The 20545-nt window shown below is 35.3% G+C and overlaps 5 protein-coding genes across 5 annotated transcripts; 2 read left to right on the top strand and 3 right to left on the bottom strand.

Moving 5' to 3' along the window:
* Positions 1–1073: 1073 nt before the first annotated feature.
* Positions 1074–3629, top strand: LOTGIDRAFT_133979 (hypothetical protein; the record flags this gene model as incomplete). The annotated part of the gene is made up of 6 exons (XM_009068011.1): positions 1074–1167; positions 1570–1736; positions 2030–2183; positions 2449–2580; positions 3036–3159; positions 3536–3629. Coding segments are annotated over 6 exons (765 nt in total), but the record flags the coding sequence as incomplete, so codon positions are not given.
* A 1395-nt stretch (positions 3630–5024) lies between these two features.
* On the bottom strand, positions 5025–5729 carry LOTGIDRAFT_169711 (hypothetical protein; the record flags this gene model as incomplete). Its single annotated transcript, XM_009068010.1, has 1 exon — positions 5025–5729. A coding segment is annotated over one exon (705 nt), but the record flags the coding sequence as incomplete, so codon positions are not given.
* A 2195-nt stretch (positions 5730–7924) lies between these two features.
* On the bottom strand, positions 7925–8986 carry LOTGIDRAFT_169710 (hypothetical protein; the record flags this gene model as incomplete). The annotated part of the gene is made up of 1 exon (XM_009068009.1): positions 7925–8986. One exon carries the CDS (start codon positions 8984–8986, stop codon positions 7925–7927), a length of 1062 nt encoding a protein of 353 aa, XP_009066257.1.
* A 2679-nt stretch (positions 8987–11665) lies between these two features.
* Positions 11666–12311, top strand: LOTGIDRAFT_134010 (hypothetical protein; the record flags this gene model as incomplete). The annotated part of the gene is made up of 2 exons (XM_009068008.1): positions 11666–11719; positions 12171–12311. The coding sequence occupies 2 exons, from the start codon at positions 11666–11668 to the stop codon at positions 12309–12311; spliced, it is 195 nt and encodes a 64-aa protein (XP_009066256.1).
* A 1722-nt stretch (positions 12312–14033) lies between these two features.
* LOTGIDRAFT_236848 (hypothetical protein) lies at positions 14034–20507 on the bottom strand (the record flags this gene model as incomplete). The annotated part of the gene is made up of 14 exons (XM_009068007.1): positions 14034–14293; positions 14616–14691; positions 15096–15280; positions 15663–15720; positions 15921–16104; positions 16337–16442; positions 17133–17322; positions 17552–17710; positions 18030–18152; positions 18430–18604; positions 18835–18964; positions 19280–19377; positions 19721–19928; positions 20351–20507. The coding sequence occupies 14 exons, from the start codon at positions 20505–20507 to the stop codon at positions 14208–14210; spliced, it is 1935 nt and encodes a 644-aa protein (XP_009066255.1). The 3' UTR covers positions 14034–14207.
* Positions 20508–20545: the final 38 nt, after the last annotated feature.

Raw genomic sequence — 20545 nt, 5'->3', positions numbered from 1 at the left:
TTGACAAGTACAAGTAGGTCAAATCTGGTGACGAACTAAAAAGTTTGCATGAGTGAAAATGGCTGTTGCATTCACCAGACGAAGTGTGCGTTTGTATCGTAAAGTGGCTGGGTGTTTTCGAGGTTTCAGCAGCGATTCGGATGGTCAACAACGTGTGCCCCTGCAACAGCACGCCGGAGAAAACCACGAATCAAGGCCAGGAAGGTAAAAGTACAAAATAATATGGTGGGCTGTAGATGACATGCTTTTCATTCTAAAATATTATTTAAATGGACAAAGTGGTCTCAACCAACTTATAGAGCTCATTATCACTATTTCTAACATTTTTCATGAAATTCCGATATTTGGGTGATTAGCAATGGAAAGATAAAGAAACTTGTTCTTAATGCTTCATTTCTAGGCTGTTTGAACCAACTATTATATAAAGATAAAGCTAATCACCTTAATCAAAGTAGTTCTTTACCTTTATATTTCAGTATGGTTTCTTTAAACATGAATCGACAGACTCGTAAATACGATGTGAAACGTGAAAGGGATGTATAGTAATTTAGTATTAAAAAAATATAGCTATTATCTGAGTAAAGTAAAAAGTTTTTAAAATTTTTTCTGTCATTGTTCTGAGAATTGGAATAACAGCTTCAAAATAGTAATGTCAGTCTCAGAATGTCTTTATGTTGATAAAAATATAAACATAAGTACTCATTACATCTTAGAAATTTGTTTTTACAGAAGACAATTTTCAGCCAAAATTTTGAATGCTTTTGGTGCCAACCAGGACCGTAGCTAGCCCAGGGTCTCATGGGAGCCAAAATTGTTTTAAGGGGGGGCTCAACAAGACATCTTAAGGTGTCAGTGGGTGTTGCCCCACCCCAATTCTGATCTCCTCCTGCCCTCCTCTGGCTATGGGCCTGGTGCCAACCCAAACCAGTCAAGTAAACTGAATCTAGATCTTATGATAATTAAAGGGAGAGAACTCAAATGCAACTATAAGTACTCTGCTCCCACACTAATATTTAGACATATAAGTACATTTACTTCTACTAATAAACATACTATTTTGTTTTAGTGGATTGATAAGTGACCGGGTTACAGTGAATGGTGCAAGAATACATTATACAACTACAGGCCATGGTAACCATGTAGTGCTGTTACTTCCTGGAGCATTAGGTTTGTACCTTTTTTCAATATTGTGAAGCAGATTATCCACTGTTATCTCAAATTATAGTCATAAAATATGTGTTGACAATATAAGATTAGCTTGGATTTAATCCAACTAGTAGCCTTCCCTCGGGGCCAGTGAGAGACACCTCATTTTTGGCAGATTTTTTTCCTTAGACAATTTCTAGATGCGCCCTTGAAAACGTTAACTATGCTGCGATTTTCTTATTTTTAAAGGAGAAAACAAAATGGAGACCAATCCAAAAACAAGCTCTTTCTAAAGATTATTTTAAATTATTAAAATTATTGTGATAATATTTGAGATCAACAAAGTATGAAAAAAACCCTCTCTCAACATATGTGTGTTTCCCTCCCCGTGAAGATATTCAATATATGCCTCATGTATTTTAGGGTGTGCCAAAACAGATTATGAACCTCAGTTAAATGGTATGAAAAAAGACAAGTTTTCAATGATCTGTTTTGACCCTCGAGGTTATGGTAAAAGTCGACCTCCAGATCGTGACTGGCCAGCAGATTATTTCAGGAGGGATGCAGAAGATGCAGTTGGCTTGATGAAGGTGGGTCTTGGCAAGTCAAACTTTCATATTCAAACAAGAGACATGTTTTATTAGTTATTACTCGGACATGGTATAATAATCAGATGTATCATGGTCAGGCAAAAATCTCATAACTAGGTTACAAATTTGGGAGACCTCAGATATTTCACCCCCCTCGGACGTAAACCTGGCTCTGCCAAACATTAATAAATGCACAAAATCTCACGAAAGCATATAGTTAGTTAGTCCATATCTAGAATGAATAAAGGGACTCTCAGAATGGAAATTAAACATAATATTAACTTATGTTATAGAAACTGTCTATCAAGAAGTTTTCAGTATTAGGTTGGAGTGATGGAGGTATAACAGGATTGATTCTAGCTGGTCAGTACCCTGATTTAGTCAAACATCTGGTAGTCTGGGGCTCCAATGCTTACGTAGCTCCTGGGGATGTGCCCCTTTTTGAAGGTAGGAAGCCAGTGGGTAAAATATTGAATTTTTTTTCTTTTGTATTCTGTTGTGAAACATGATAGTAAAAGTTTGAAGTACTTCTCTATAGAGGAGTCCACCACTATACAATTGTTACCGTGAATATTGCCATGCTTTGGACGAACTGGATTTTCTTTGGGACTGACATTGGTCACTTTGGATGCTTCTTCAAAATCTGCCAAGGTTCCCATGTGTTAAAAAGGACTAAGACCCTCTTTCTATCCCTTTTGAGATCTATTTTTAGGAATGTCAGACATAGACACATGGAGTGAGAGAATGAGACAGCCCTTCTTGGAAGTCTACGGTGAAAAATATTTCCGAGCTCAGTGGCAGAATTGGGTGAAGGCGTATTGTCGTTATTATCATGAGAAGGGAGGTAAGTAGCTAGATATAATTGACAACATTCAGTATTGGAGGCTGCCTCCTGGAACAGAGCCTACAAATTGATGGCAGACTGATAGGAGACAATTAGTAGGGTAAGGACCATGGAGGGTGTGAGGGACTTCTACACTCAAAAGCTTTTTGAAAAATAGATATGATTTGGTACATTTACATACATTTGGGTGGGGCTCGGTTGGAGAGTTCTGAACAGGTCCCATCTGTTCCAATTCAGTCCTCAATCAAATAGTACAGAAACTGATATGTCACATTCCAAATTTTCCTATCTATTTTCTTCTTCACCATACACGTTCCATTTTTAAGGCACACACAAAAAGTGTTCAAACTCACCAAACGAGAGACTCTTGATCCTATTATTAATTGATATGGAAAACTGTAGTCCTTGTAGATTTATCTCCCTTGCTTTATAGTTTCATTATTTTTTTTATGAAGGTGATATTTGTAAAGAAGACATCAAAAAAATCAAATGTCCAACTTTAATTGTTCATGGTGAGAAAGATCCCTTGGTTAGTCCAGAACATCCGAGTTATCTTCATTCTAATATTCCACACGCAAAGTTTGTATATTTCAGTATTTTTATTCCAGTTTTAAGATCTTCAGTTGCTTCTGTTCCACCCCATTCCCATGTGGCTCAGTTTCTGTATTTTTTCAAACTTATATTTGTCAAAAACAACAACTACATGCTCTTATTTTTTTCAGTTTTTGGACTTCAGTACACTGGATTTTTTTAAGCTTTTAATTTTCATTCAACATTTTGTTCTCCTTGTTTTCAACACTCAAACGAAGCCTACATTGTTCCCATGTTGCTTAGATACTTTGTACCTGTCAGAGACAACAATTTCCTCTCATATTTATTTGACTTCAATTCACACACACATCAACAATTTAAATCATAGCGATTTTTTAACGCCCCATCTTCTTTTATTTTTCAGACTACACTTGATGCCTGAAGGAAAACATAATCTACACATGAGATTTGCAGCAGAATTCAACCAAATCGTGGAGAAGTTTTTAGAAGAAACGTAAATGGCGGTGGATGATCATTTTGTTTTATAAAGCGACAAGTGGTTACTAATACTATAATGTATAAATTTCATTTTCTATGCAACAAATTTTTTTAAAGGAATGGTTAAAAGGTTTTCTCAACTTTTTATGTGTATATCTGGGACACTGACACATCAATTTCCACCATTCCAATGGCCCAATAGCCTTTCCCCTTTAAAACGCTACTGTTGATGTACGTATAATACGTTGAAAACGTATAAAAACTAAACAACAATTTACAGATACGTCTAGAATATTTATTACTTTCAATGTTACTGGTTGTTTTTAGTGTTCATTGTTCATTGGTTCTAATATGATTTATATTGTATTTTTTGGGTCAATAAATTTGATTTATGGATTCATTTTATTATTAAAGAATGGAGGGTTAATAAAATTTCCAGTATTCTCTTTGTCTCTTTAACAGATCAGAAGCTGTTTCAAATTTCTCCCATGTTTCCAGGGGAAAACACACTGAAACTTGAACTAGTGCTTGTTGTTCCATAAAGCTATGTCTATACACCTCACAAATAATATCAAAAACTTTAAGGTGTTCGGTACCAGACGATTAATTCATCCAACATTTTCGTATCTGTCTCAGTTAACTGAGACTTTTTCAATAAACGACTCAAGAAATCAAACTTTTTCTTGTGGATTTTTATTCTGTTCTTTTTCGCCTTGTTCAGATTCAATATGACTTCTCTAAATTTCTGTTTCTTTGCTGTAACGAGAAAAATATACAACGTATAATGTAAAATGGGATAATGGAGAGCCTGGTTATTTGATTTCCAGTTTCTAACTATTGAATTCAGTTACCTATGGTATTTTACATTAAAGGGATTGTCACGATGTTTTCTGTGTGTTTTGAGGATACTACTAGCATCAATTTGCACCCTTCCATTTTCAATCAAACGTTATTGTTCCTAGAAACTAAACCTTTTTTTTTACGTCACTAATCACAAAGTCCTTATGTGATTAGGCATATTTGCCTTTGAAATGGTTTAATTTTTATTTACCTAAGCTAATTAGATAATCTTCATAGATTACCAATAAAAATCCGTTTTTCAGCCCCAAATTTTCTCCAGATACAAGTAAATATTTCCAAACCTTTTCTTCATCTGTATATAGATCTATGTTTCTAATGATAGAATTTAAATTAGACACCAAGAATGGCAAATATTCCTTAAGATTTTCAGTTTCTTCTACATAATTCTCAGCTTCCTTGAAGTTCTCAGAAAGAATGAAGCATTTCCACAATTCCCTTTCAAGTTCGGGAAACCGTGAGACTTTATATTCGTTTACAATTGATACTATGTCACTTTGAAACTGGGGAAATTTCTTTAAAATCATGGTTGTTAAAAAAATAAAGATATTCTGAACCTTTGAATAATCTTGGTTATTTTCACATAAAGTTTTTAAATAGTGTATAGCATCTTTAATTCTGCCACTTTCATGATAAGCACTTGTTAAACTTCTCAAAAAATATATTTCACTGCAAAGTTTTTTGTCCAAAATAAAATGTTGCAAATGCAAAATGGTTTCCACAGAGCCATCCTTGCCAAGTTTTTCAAGTAAAAATATGGCAACATTAGGATGTGGAGGTTTGCCCAATTCGACTGTTTTATGTAGAAATTCTATAGCACACTCAATTTGATTATTGTCGATAAATTCTATTAATCTGGATTCTACTGACTTCTCCAAACCATTATTATTATTGTTAACAACATCATTAACTATATGGACTTGAAGCTTGCCTTCTTCAGTAATTATCATTCGAACTGGACCTTGATTATTCTTCTCGGTTTCGGATCGGGAAACAGAGCCTTGTTCTTTGTCAAATTCTGGACTGTCTAGTGAATAACAACGAAAGGTGTTCGTCAGCAAGTCTGATTCAGAAGAGAAGTCCAAGGAGAGACGTTTATCGTGAACATGTGTTGCATAAAAATTAGTTGTTTCAGATCTACATAATCTATTTGTATTTCTGAGTCCGACATTCGAAACACACTGTTTCATATTAGTCAGCATCAGACTTTTAAATGGAGCACGTTGTTTTATAATGTTTCCTACGACGAATTGCAACGACATTTTTTTTCTACTTTCACTTTTAGAAAACCGGAAGTAATGGGTTTCTTGAAAATTTTAACTCAATATTAAAAAACGATTCACAAACCGAAAGAGTAATAAATGTTTCTAAAAAGTAGTTTATTTACTCCTAGTCATCGGAAATAATGTCCGCTTTATTATATAAAATCAAGTATCAAAGTATAGAATAATGGCAGCAATATTTCGTGGTCACACAAAGTTTCAAGGATTCCCAAATTCATTTTTTTTACATTCAATGCTGGAGATTTAAGCTGCTAAGGTTCGTTTAGGCGGGGTGGGGGTGCGGCTTCTGTTATAGAAAAATTCAGAAATGCTTATTAAGATTTAATCAATAGAAACAAAGACTGTATCTTAAATCTGCTTTCATCAATACATTGGACGAAAAAAAATCGGATCTGGAAAATTCTTCATTTCACAACTTCAATACTTCAGTAAGATACATAACTCAATTTCACATGATAGTCTGCGACAATTGCCTCTGTCTGAGCAAATTAAAAAGTTTTTTTTAAATATTTTTTAGGAGAATTGGAATATCAGCCTTAAAATAGTACTGAGTCTTAGAATGACTCGATAAAAATATAATCTTTTGTAAGTTTACATTGAAAAGAAACACGTTTCTCGACAAGAAATTTCAACTCAAAAAAGTCAGAAATTTTGTCCTATGTAAAAACAAATTTTGAAGACATAATGTGTGCTCATGCTTATATTTTTATCAACGTAAATACATTCTGAGACTAACAATACTGACTAACAGTACTACCGGTATTTCAAGGCTGCTGTTCTAGTTATAGACAAAATTCAAAAGACTTTTTACTTTGCCTAGACAATAACAAGTTATCCTTTTCATAGAGAAATACGATAATTTTCCACGAGCACCTCACTGTTCTATGGATCCACACCTAATGATTCATAGGAAGACCACTGTAGGCTGTTCATTCTTTTTAAGTAATTACTTTTTACTGTTCCTGTCTGAATAAGTTCGAGGTTAAAGGTCATGATGCATCATTTTGGGGGGTTGATTTGATTCTTGAATATATGTTAATAGCTTTCAGTACTTTTAGAAATGTACGAAAATCCTTCAAATATACCTCATTTAGATATATCACTTCTTATGTCTATGTCTTTTCTATATATGATAGAGTCTAAAGAAATGACGAGTCATCATTTTAACTTACAAACACAGATAATTCTGTATACAAAACTCTTACTGAATAGCTTAGCTAAGTAAGTCACGCGTCTAAGATTAAGGAACAGTTGGTGAATTTGTCCCAATAGGTGCTTCTCCGTGCTACTTAGCCCTTTAATACATCATGATCCAACCCGGAAAATGAACCGCTGGAATCCATATACATTATATTTCCAACTAGAGAATTGGTACATCTTACACTGTATCACACTACAATTATTATTTTGCAGTGGCAGCACCAGTGGGGATACTAGAAAAGTGGTTTGCACCCCCAAATGTACCCCCACTTTATTTTCAACAAATCTAAACGTCTACCTTTTTTCTCCAAAATATGTGTCAGAATGCACAAAACCAATTCATTTTTTCTCAAATTTTCTTAAGAGAACCCTCTAAGACACTCTATGAGAGGCTTGCGACTATGACACCACCACAGAGTAGCCAAAATTTGAATTGGCCTCATTAGTTGTCTCCCCATTGAGTCAGTCGGCCCCCTGTTTGTACCCCCAGTCTCGGAAGGCTGGCGCCACCACTGCTATTTTGTCTGAAGGTGAAATCGTCTCACTTTTCGATTTCGCCAGATACCATTTAGTTAATTCATTTAACATTCTCCTTTCATCCTCAAGCAAGTCTGAGTTTTCTATGAAATGTTTCAAAAAAAGGAACATTTTTGTTTTGATTTTTATTCTGTTCTTTTTCGCCTTGTTCAGATGGAAAATCACTTCTCTAAATTTTTGCTTCTTTGCTGTAAAGAGAAAAATATTCAAGAGTTTATGTTTGTCACATTGGATGGTGCATGACAAAATGGGAAGCATCCTCAAACTGGAGGACGTAGAAAAAAGCAAGCTTGGTCTGTGTGCAAACCTGTAACAACTAAATAGGTCAACATCATGTCTTACTTATAAAATATATAGAAATATTAAAACAGAACCTGAAACATATTGTTAATCAGAGTTTTACGATGTGCAATGGTTTTAATTTTAATATTTCTAATTTACTCACACAAACTAACAAGATAATTCTCATAGATTACCAATAAAAACCACTTTTTCAGCCCCCAATCTTCTCCAGCTATTAGTAAATATCTCCTAACTTGTTCTTGATCTTCAATTCCATTTGAGTTTCTAATGATAGAATTTATATCCTCGAATAACTTTGGCAAGTCTCCTTTTATGTTCTGGATTTCTTTCATATAATTCTCAGCTTCCTTGAAGTTCTCAGAAAGAATGAAGCATTTCCACAATTCCCTTTCAAGTTGGGGAAACCGCGAGACTTTATATTCGTTCACAATTGAAACTATGTCACTTTGAAATTGGGGAAATTTCTTTAAAATCATGGGTGTTAGACACATAAAAATATTCTGAAACTTTGAATAATCTTGGTTATTTTTACATAAAGTTCGTAAATAGTGTATAGCATCTTTAATTCTGCCACTTTCATGAAAGACAGTCCTTAAACTTTTCAAGAAATGTATTTCATTGCAACTGTAAAGGTTATTGTCCAAAAGAAAATGTTGCAAATGCAGAAGACTTTCCACAGAGCCATTTCTACTAAGTTTTTTTATTAACAATTTGACAGTTAATTCAAGAAATTCTGTCGCACATTCAATTTGATTTTCATTAATTAATTCCTTTAGCTTGGATTTTACTGACTTCTCCAAATTATTATTATTATTATTGTTAACAACATCATTAACTGTTGTATTGACTTGAAGCTTGCCTTCTTCTGTTATTGTCATTCGAACTGGACCGTGACTGTCTGGCAGTTTCTCGTTTTCGGCTTGTTCTCTGTCAAATTCTGCACTGTCCAGTGAATAACAACGAAAGGACTCGAAGGAGTTCGCCTGCAAGTCAGAGTCAGAGGAATTCAAGGAGAGACGTTTATCGCGAACATGTGTTGCATAAAAATTAGTTGTTTCACATCTACATAATCTATTTGTATTTCTGAGTCCGACATTCGAAACACACTGTTTCATATTAGTCAGAATCAGACTTTTAAATGGAGCACGTTGTTTCATAGCGTTTCCTACCACAGAAACGACGTATGGCAACGACATTTTTTCTACTTGCACTTTATGCAACCGGAAGTTAGAAAATGGGATTCTTGAAATTTATAACCTTTTATTAAAAAATTAAAAAATGAGTCACAAAACGAAATGAAAGAATATAATGAATGTAAAATAAAATTATTCACTGCTAGTCACCGGAAAACGTCTGCGCATTGTTATATACAATCCGATTGCCGAGGAAATGGACAAATAAAAGAAAATGCCGACAACAATGGCGGCAATATGACCAGGCGGCATCCCGTTGTCATGCGGACAGTCTAATTCCACGTTTTTCATCGTCTGATCTGCTTTATCTGAAGGTTTATCACATTTGATATCTTCCCTATCGACGAATTGTAGATTTGTTGTATCCTTTAACATTCTGATTAACCAAAAGTTGTCACAATCGCAACGCCATGGATTCTCCTGTAATTTCACTTTGTCGCATTTTTTGATTAGCTTCCTAAATGACTTGTCTAATTTTTCTAATGAATTGTTTTCTAGATTCAATTCTTTGATATTCAATGCTTCAGCCTGATCCATTTTGATTTGACTGATTCTATTAAAGCTTGCGTCTAAACGAAGCGAATATGATGCGTAATTTTGAATATGGAGCTTCTGTATAGTGTTATGGGACATATCCAAATGAAGAGTGGTCGCCGAATCGCACTTAGGCACAGCTTGGGGCACATTATCTAGCCCTATAGCGCTGCAATTGACGAAAAAGTCAGAGTTTCTGAGGGTACACGAACAAGGCATTGGACAATCGATCAGGTTACATGATTGACTGAAACCAATCATACAAATCAACAAAATGATTTCACTGATCGACATGGGAAATGGCCAAGTTTCGGGTGTTCTTCATTTATTAGGTGTCGTCTGCTAGAATCCCACCTCTTTCGACTATCATTCTTGGTACAGCCTGAAAACGAGAAATATATCAAATAAAAATTGTTTATTAGCTATGTTATACTCACCGAAAGGAGTGTTGCTGTTGGGTTGCCAGTGGCAAGAAAAATGAGTAAATTGGAAACCTCATTTAAAAGACAATCATTTTTTGCACAAAATACACAAAAAATTTCCCTGAAAAAATTAAAAGAAAACATAAATCTCCTACCCTATCTCCTAACACTGAATCAAAACATTTCCTTGACAGGTTATGGAACATCTAAATTAAATCCTATCTATATAAGAAAAATCGGTTAAATCAAATCTGAAGTTCTCGGCCAGTGCTTCTGTGGCTATGATATCATCAACTCTTGATACTAGACCAAGAACAAAACAGACAGCACCTGAGTAATTGAAACCATGTCAATAGAGAGAGCTGTCAAACGATTTAAAATCAATAAATATTGTTTATTGTTGTCATAGTAACTAATCAATCGATTCTTATTTATAAGTTCTTTCAACAATCTCTGAATGAATTATTCACACTCCGCCTTTTTCAAGGAACCATAATTTTCACTGGTATGCATATATTATAGACACGTAACGCAGTAGTCCGAAACTTCTTGACTCTTCTCATATCTCACCTCACTAAATCAAGCTCTTACGAACTTCGTCTTATACCTTGACAGCAATAGCCACCTTGCTTGTATAACGGAAGTATTTAAATACAGTAATTAGATTGGATTGTACGTTAGAGAATACAGCCAATGTGAGATCTACACAGAAAGTCTACAATAAGCCATAATGTTTATAGTCTGTCGAGGGCTTTGATTGGCTGTATTCGCTGGCGTGTATCCAATCAAAGCGCTGCATTCCATGATACAATAATTGCAGCATTGCGCCTCCACAGTGAATGAATCATTAGGTGAGGGGGTCGATTAGGGGCCACGGATTTGTCAAGAGGGCTCACATGAAATTCTTGTCCAATGTACAATGATATACAATTGGGGGAAGGGGGGAGGAGCCTATCCAGACTCAGTCCTGGAGCCCGCCCCCACACATCATTTTTTTTTTTACGTTATCTTACATCGAGGAAACTTTTGTTCGAGCTACGACATGAATTGAACTTTGAAAGGGTGGCTATAAATTTTCTCAATGGCTCTTTAGAAGTTTTTCAGGTTTTATTGAGCCATATTCTAATCGCTATATGTAATTTATTACTGACATGTATGTAGGCTATTTAAATTACTTACGCAAGAACTCTTCAGATATACAAGTACGGTAAATATGTCTATATTTGTATTTCTTGAAAGATATATAATGTCAATATATATCCTACAAAGCTGTTTTAAATATTCGATTATCGATTAGCCGACTCTAAAAGGAATGCCTTCCAATGTGGTTTTTACAGTAGCCCAATCCAGTCACAGCATCTGGTGTTTCAGAAGATGATCATGATGGAGAAGCTAAAATACAGTATAAGTATTAGGACTTTGACAGATAAACGTGCTTAAGATTTTCCCGCCAAAAATATACCATACAATTTTTTCTTTGCTGATTTAAAAGAATTTAACAACTGTCAATCTGCATCATGATTTAACTCTACTGCCATTAAGATCAAAGACATCAATGTTTGCCAACATAATATAAAAATTATCGTTTCGTTTTCTTTTATCAAACAAACGACTGTGGTGAGTTATAAATTTGTACGAAACCAATACATCTACACGTGCGTTTTTGTAAACAAACAAGAATCATATTGTTGAATTTTTGGTAAAATCTACTGTTTATAAGGCAGATATGTATCTGAAATATTATTTGAATGAAAATGGTGATCGTGTCTACACTATGAAGGTATTATAAGAATATATTGGATTGATTGCTTTGGCGAAATATTGTCTTGGAAAGTTACATGGCAGAAAAAATGGATATCCGCCATAGCCTACACGGCACTGACTGTAGTGCGAATCTCACTGGGGTCAATAGCCTCCGATGTTTTGCTTGTTCATCGCTCATTATAGCCTGTGTGCTGATTAAGTTGGTTGGCCTAAAATGTGGCAATTTGTTTGAATTAGTAATCGCTACATGAGAAAGAGGGGAATACTCATGCCGATCAATTATGACTGAAAAAAACATGCCTTGTGGGGCCAATGTTCAATTCTTACCTCATTGTAGATGTCGTGAGACCCTCTGTTGACAATTCTGAGACTCTTACTTGGCCCATTCCCCCAGCCCCCAACCGAACAATTCTCAAAAACACCATTGAATGCAGCTCATACTTACTAAAATCTCTTTAACATTACAGGATACTGATCCAAATGGGAAACCAACTGTGTCTGCACATCCTGCTAAATTTTCACCGGAAGATAAATTCTCACGCCACAGAGTGACGATTAAAAAACGTTTTGGTATTTTACTAACTCAACAACCTACTCCAGTCATGTAGAACAGCTATAGGTTTAAAGTATCAAGCCTAAAGACAATTTTTAAGGACATTAATTTAGTCTGTAATGGATATTTTTAATGGATGAAGTTATTCCATAGATCATCAATTCATCACTGTGCAAAAGTATTTTAGAACATTTTAGACATAAGTATTGTCATGTGAATTTTTCAAATAAATTGTTTATGTTGAATGTACTCTTTCCCAGTGAGTTGCCGTGCCAGGTTTACGTCCGGACGGAGACGAAATATCTGAGATTGCCCCAATTTCTAACCTAGTTATGAGATTTTTCCCGAAAAACTTGCTTTCGAGGTTTGCGAACGGGGGGCCGCTGACCCCTTTAGCTCCTCCCCTGCTCTTTCCCAGGACAGTGGGCATCTGGCTTTTCCTTTCTGAATATGGTCAGCCCAGTAAGCCTAGGTGGCTCAAATTACACTCTAAAGTGGTTAAAAACTGGGATATCTTGATAAAATCTCCCTGATATATGATGATAGTTGTCTCTCTCAAGATACTCAGGGCATTTACATCAGCTGATCATTCCTGCATGACCGATCGCTGAAGGAAAGAAACAAAACTAAATAACAATATATTATATTCCTCTACTTATATTCTAGTATATTACAAATCAACAACATGTACAATTGAGGTATACCTTATAATGAATTAAAAACTGTACAGGCAGATCAGCAGTGTTTTTGTCATATTCCTTTAGCAACGTTTGCTACAGGAACATGACTTTTTGTCAGTTTTTATCGCACCAATTTTACATCAGAACTATATTATGACCCCCTCCTGACAATCTCCACAATGCCTCTAATATCTGATTGCAATAGCCACCTTTCTCACTAGCATACAATCAAATTGCTGCATTTACAAACTTCTGTGATATACCGTAACAAAAGTGATTACTTCAGTCAAGGTATAATATGCAGTTAGTAATAGCTTGAGATTGTGAAGTTTCTCCTTATTACTGTAAAGATCTATACCACAATCGAGAAGTACAGTAACGATACCTATTTGAAATAGCCTATAGCAATGTAATAGTTTAGCAGAAAGTGAATCAGGTATAAATATAAGGATGGTGTAGTAGCTCTCAAAAATATACAACATGCATCCTCATTGTGTATGTACTAAAATTTCCTATCACTCGCGCTACGTATTTTTTAGCAGCAGTATTTTCCATGAAGTGTTAACTTTTTTAAAGAGATTGTTAAAGAGGTTTTCTAAATTTTTTATGTGTATCGGGGACACTGGTAGCATCAATTTGCATCATTATCATTTTCAGACTGTGGCTCTTAAAATTCCACAGCAAGAAAGCATTTCATGACGTCACTATCACAGAGGTCTATAAGGACATTTGCGATTGTGACATCATAAAAAGTTAAGAAAACCCCTGTACAATCCCTTCAACATCCATTGGTGAAAACTATGTACAGTATTTACAAGAATTTTATCTTTACATCTCACATTGTCAGTATTTCCATCTTATTTTGCATGTGTACATCAACTTTAGGAAGCAAAATAAGGCAGTGGTGCATGACTCCACAGATTTGAATATAGCGCACTGTGTGTCATTTTCCCCTCTACAAAAGCCCAACCCACAGCAGAAAAGTAGGATGCATTATTTCAGTCGACCCATGGGTACTGAATAAGTCATCTTTTTCTCATTATTCAAGTCGACCCAGCTGTAAATGGGTACTGAATACGTCATCTTTCCCCATTATTCCAAAAGACCACGCTGTAAATGGGTATGGAAATTCCCATAAAGATCAATGCAAAGTAGTTATCCTTCTTTCTTTTGAAATTTAGTGTAGGAAAACAGAAATTTTGAGAAATGTTGGCACTGTTGTCTCAGTAGAGCAGTAAATCTGTTCGGTTATGTCATGATATACGGTGTTGTTATGAAGAGCGAGACTTGGCGCTGGGTATATGAGGATCATTATCTTCCTGTATCGCCCAGTTGGTTAGGTCTGGATTTTCACTACCTGAAATAGTTAAAGGTTATTTTAATACATCAGGCTTGAGGAGAACGCCAAAATAAGAACTGGTCTACAAGCAGAAAACAAAGTTTGTTTTTTCTCTAATTCCTACTTATACAAATCTTTTTATTTGTCAGGCTACCAGTCTTAGACAAAATGATACTTGCTTGCTGAATATGAAGGTCTGATGTTTGTTTCTAAAAATGGTCATGAGAAATACGCTGGTGAGGCTAGCTTGGAGAAAATGTTTTAGTGTCGAATAATAATAAAACACTTCACTTGAAGAAACTCTCCATGTGTGGTCAATACAGCCTGAGACTGATCTTACCTGTTGGAGGTATCTTAGATTTTAAAGTTGATTGAAATGAGGTCATGGTATCGTGAAATTGTTGACGTTCTTTTCCCTGGAAAATGAGAGAGCACCAGCGTTACAATTTGGGGACGTTTCAAGACAGACATCCTACTGAACATTTTAAAATATATATGATTGCTGAGGCTGGATTCATTTGTTGACATTTTCACTAGGGTCACCATTTCCACCATAATCATTGCACAGAGAACACTACCATCTGGTATTATGAAAAGAGTAAACATGGTCTGCTTCACGCGACACCCACCACTACTACCTAGGTCAACATCATGAGATACAACCAGATCAATTTATGCCTGACCAAACAAATCAGCCAAGATGCAAGAAACATAGTTGTAATATTTATCCAGAAGTTGTTCTGGATGTTTCTAAATAGTGAGCAAGTCAGGGTTGTATGGAATACTGGAGTGTATTCTGAAGATAGTGACATCTTCCTACCTTGCCAGTATTCAGCTCTGTTATAGCAGTGAGTATTTGTTTCCGTGAGTTAGTTTGAGAAATTCCCAGTTCTTCTAGGTCAGTTTCAGTCAACGTTAAAAACGCTTCCATGTCTACTTCCTCTTGTTCAAATATTGGTTGGTATTGTTCTAATGATAGCTTCTTCAATATTCCTGATAATTCCACTGAAAAGACAATGGAGTAATTAAAGAGACTGTAAAGGTTTTCTAAACAGTTTATGTGTATCGTGGACACATCAATTTGCACCATTCCAATTTTAAATCATATGTCTGTGGTTCCTGCAATTCCACTAAAACTATGTGTTTAATGACGTCACTAATCAAAAGCTGCTTAGATATTGTGTTTATGTGTATCAGGGACACTGATAACATCAATTTGCACCATTCCAATTTTCACTCAGATGTCTGTCGTTCCTGCAATTCCACTAAAACTAAATGTTTGATGACGTCTGCTAATATAATGGTTAAATCATTAGCGAGTATTTCGAACTCTCAGTTGTGTTTTTTTTTCACCCTACTGATATCTCTAATGTTTTGTTTTTCTTACCATCTCCTGAGTCATTTTCTTTTAAAGCTTCTAAAGCCGTTGATATATCTTCGTTCATCTACAAGATCAAATACTTGTTACATTGTCATTGATTCAAATATTCAGAAACTATCCTTATAAACTTCAACAAGGCTACCACTAGGGCAATTAACCCATACCTTGTCTTCTGCATGACCAATGCTTCTTAGAGATGGCCCTGTGACCTCTTTCACCCTTATCACCTTACATATTGATTAAATGAAGCAATTAACCCCTTACCTTGCCAGGAGTAGGTGAAGCTGAAGGGGTTAATGTAGAAGTTGTACTATCTTTAGAAGAGGATGATTTTTTACGAGAGTTTTGCTGTTGGGGCGTTATCGAGGAACTGCCACTAGTTGAACTGTTAGGAGAGGTCGTTGTCGAGGTGTTCTTAAAACCAGCAGGTACCACTGTCGGTTTTCTTCTAAAATAAAATACCAATTAAAAAATATTAGCTATGTGGACTCTCTGAACAGTAGCTGAGCCAAGGAGGGGGGTGGGGCAGTTTTTTGCAGCCCCAAAGGCAAGTTTTTCAGGCAAGGTGTAGACAATAAAAGCCAACTCTCATAATTAGGTTAGAAGTATGGACAACCTCATATACGGCGCCTCCTCCTTGGAGTTGAAAGGAACTTCATGGCATCAGACTAAGTTCTTACCTGGGATGGAAAAGTCTGGAGGGAGTAGAGTGTTGCATGTATCGTATGGCACCCGGAGTGGACGGCAGCTGAGGGTTTGGACTGTACATTGGACTCGGCTGGTAATCTGAAATATAACAGAACTGGTGACTCGGGGGGTAAATTCGTCATAAATCCTTGAAATTGACGTGTAAACAGTTGAGATATGAAGACTAGTATAAAGTAAATATACAGTACAATAGCCAAAGATAGTCTTAGACTAATTTGGTGGGAATTCTATAGGGGGACAGAAAGGGCTATGGCTCCCCCAGAAATGAAGCTGGCGCAGCCACATGTAATTTTAATTTTGATTTTGGTTAAGGGTTAGAACTAATGTTTTGGTTTAATAATTTTATTAGAATTAGTATCAGTTAATAATTATTTTAATTAATTAAATTTTTAAGTGCATACTCTTTGATCTAAACTTGAATATAAAAAACTATTAGAATGCAAAAATAAGTATATATAAAATAAATAAGAACACTATTATAGATATACTACTCCTTTCTTTAATTTCTCCATGTATCGTATATCCATAATAGTTTTCTGATTTATTTAATGTTCTATCTACTTCTAAATGTCATTTAGAGACTATATGTATATATAGTTTACAATTGGGCTCATTTCAGATGTCTGTGCATATCAAGCCTGCTTAACATGCTATGACTAACAAAATACAAAAAGGGAAGTACCTTTGGTTTTACCCTTAGTAAGAATATACTTTTGGAACTACATTAATATAAAAAATGGCCTGAACTGAGAAAAAAAATCAAGCTACCTTTGGTTATGACGACAGTGTTACCATTAGTAGAGTTATTATTGGACGGTTTGTTAACACCAGGTATACTACTAGCGCCACCTGATGACATCGGACTAGTGTTAGTAGTAGTACTATTAGTGTTGCCATGGTTACCTGTACTTCGCTCTCCCACAAATCTGGCCGGGTAAAACGGTCTTCTGGCTGGAGTCTAGAAAAGGAAAATAGTTCAATTGTTTCAACGAAAAAAGACTCTTAAAAATCCTGCCTTTCCTCAAGAACACAAAAACAGAAATTCAACCCCAAATACAGTAATTTGTTACAAAAAACTTTATAATGTTGTCGCTCTTAACTTTGTGGATTTGAGATATATTTAGATGAAAGGTCTCCAATTCCAGATTTTTCTAGCCCCTGAGCAAAGAATTTCTGAATGTCATTACCATAGGTTGAGTATTATCAGTAGATTTGGGAGACTGCCATTGATCATTACGTCGCGAGTATTCTGACGAATCAATCGAAAATGATGGAGGCGGTAAAAAAGGGGGGATAACTGGTTTTAACGTTTCACTTGGTATCTTGGAATGTGCTGGGTTGATATTCTGAAATTTAAAAAAATTCAAATCAGCGTTAAACATTTTAAATTGTCACCAACTTAATTAACAAAAGAATTCAAAACAAATTTTAAATTGTCGTAAACAAGGGATGCTGCTTTGGAAATTTTCACAGCAGTAGTCTACATTTTTAACGTCTGATTTTAAATTCATTAAAAATTGCCTTAGAATTTGATGAAATCAACGTGAGACTCAGTTGTTTAAAACTTAAATTAAGATGTTTTCTAGTCATCTGATTGGTCAATTTTATTAACCAATCAGATTACTGTATTTCTTAAAATCTAGTTTAAATCTTATCAATACATACCAATGTATACATGATGTGTGTTTTCATAGTTTCACTAAGTAAATCTTCGTAGCTCGTGATATTTATTTTATCTTGACGTCTGCGTTTATTTTCAACTCGTGCTGTCTGAGGTGTCATTGGTATCTACAAAATATGGAATATAAAATGTAAATACAAAGAAGTTCATTATCATTTTAATGGTGTGTCTCTCGACATGGAATCTGGGTTTTATTCTGTACTTGCAATTTATGGAAAATTGATATAACCTGATGGGGGACTTACAGTATAAAAAATAAACAAATAAACTAAATAATATTAAATAATATTACATATATGATATGATTTCTGCTTTCGTTTTGGGGTTCGAATCATTAGTTCTCGGCTTTTTATAAAAATAAATTGTTAAAATATTTCTTGTTACCTTTTGTTTAGGAAGAGTGGAAGTTGTTGATAAATCCTGAACAGAAACAGACGTTGATAATGGTAAGGGAGATAATTTAGAGTTACTCAATGTTCGACCAAGTTTTAAATTTCGAAATCTATTAGACATTCGATTCCACCAGCCCTTTAAACCTGTTTGTGGAGGATCTTCAAACCTGAAAGAGAATTCAGTTAAAAAATTAAAATCATAAAGCAACAAATTTCTTGACTGGCTGAAAGTCAGGGCTGTTGATTTTGCTTTATTTGCCAGACTTGACAGACAGGGTAACTAAAATGACCGAAAATCAATATTCTTGGTCATCCTAAGTGGTAGTATGCCTTTAATGTCTTTAATAAATAAAAGAAATTCAGTTTTTCTGAGTTTTCTGAATGAAAAACTACTAACACATAATCAGTGGCTATGAAGACATTGGAGCTCCCTGGAGGCCTAACGTATGTTTTCCTGGTTTTATCAACTCGATTTATCTGCATAGCTTTAGCTGCCAGGAGACGAACCAGTTCAGTATCTACATCATCTGAAATATAAATATCATTATTGAGAACAAAACACACTCGTGTTGAATGAATTTTCAAATTTATAAGATAACAAAAAATTTTCAGAACTTCAGGGATTCTTAAAAACTCTTTCTGGATGTCCACAAAGTGTTATTTAAGTATTTTGTATCACACATCAATCAGATTGTGTTCAAAACTTTGTCTTTCCTTTGTGTAAGAGGAGAGCTGTAATCAGTGACAGCAAATATGGACAGACCTTGGTGAGCAAATTATAAGCACTACTCTTTCTGTTTAAGTGGGTTAGAGGGAGGGGGTTTATAAATAGAGGGTCTTACCAATAAGAGAGGCCATATCGAAGGCAGTACAACCATTTTTAGCATGAATATTGACATCAGCATCTTTACTTAATAAATACATAGCTACATTCTTTTTACTGAAATATAATGAGACTGAAAGAATTAGACAGAATCCTTGCTGATGATGTAGCATGTTGAATGAAAGGGCTGACATGAAAAAATGTGAGAATTTTGGACAAAGTCGTTCTTTTTCGGATTGAACAAAACACCAAGGCTCTGTGTATTACAGGCAGTGAACTGAAAAGATCCTTCTAGAGTCATTTACAAAGTTATAATCAGCTAATCAAACTTTCGTGACCATATTTCTCTGGTTTTGCACCTTAAACTCATCTTCAACCACTCAATAAGGTGTAGAAGGTGCCCCACTGGGCAAGGAATGGTGAAGTCTCTATCTCTTTGCAGCTATTTAAAGGACCTCACCCATGATATGTAGCCTGCATTAAAGCAGTCCACCCACTGACGGAATCCTGTTTATTGATATCACAACCGTACGATAATAACAACTCCGCCATATCCAGTCGCCCTGTCATGGCCGCAAACATCAGAGGAGTGGCACCATCTTGTGGTGAACTGGCGTCCTTCTGGTTAATGTCTGTATTTAATATTTCCACCACCCTGTGTAAATCACCTGGAATAGATAGATGGAATTTGGAACGAAAAAATGCTGAATATGTTTTAGTGAAAAGGAAATGAGCCTCCAGCAGATGCTTTTTTGGGGAAAATTTGCTAGATTTCATCTCATGCTGCTGACATGTGTTGCTGACAAACAATCCTCATCAGGGCAGATTTATTTGAAAAAGGGGTTAACCTTCCAAAATTGGACTTGAGCAAACTCATTTTATGGGGGCAAGAAGTTGACAACTAGTGGCTGCCGCAATTTGAATTCAACCTCAACAGTTTTTTTTGAGTCAGTCTGCCCCCTATATGTACTGCCAATCAGGGGAGGCTGGTGTTGCCACTATTGACAACGAGAATATTCCGCAGTGCAAAGACTTTGCTATTCTTTTATCCAAAATCAAATTCTCTGAAAGACCAAAGTTTTCGACTCACCATTTTTAGCAGCTTCTATAATATCAGGCTTGACTTCATCTGGTGCTACAAAAAATATATTCAACAATAAAACATAAATTAACTCTAGAAACCATATCACCGACTTTAAAGTGAGCTCTACTGCTTGTGAAAAAATAGTGCTAGTGCGGTAGGGCATGTTCACCCTTCTTAAACACCTAATGCTACTTTGTATTT

Source organism: Lottia gigantea, assembly GCF_000327385.1.
Source record: "Lottia gigantea unplaced genomic scaffold LOTGIsca_88, whole genome shotgun sequence".
Lineage (NCBI taxonomy): Eukaryota > Metazoa > Mollusca > Gastropoda > Lottiidae > Lottia > Lottia gigantea.
This window is presented reverse-complemented; position numbering and strand designations above follow the sequence as displayed.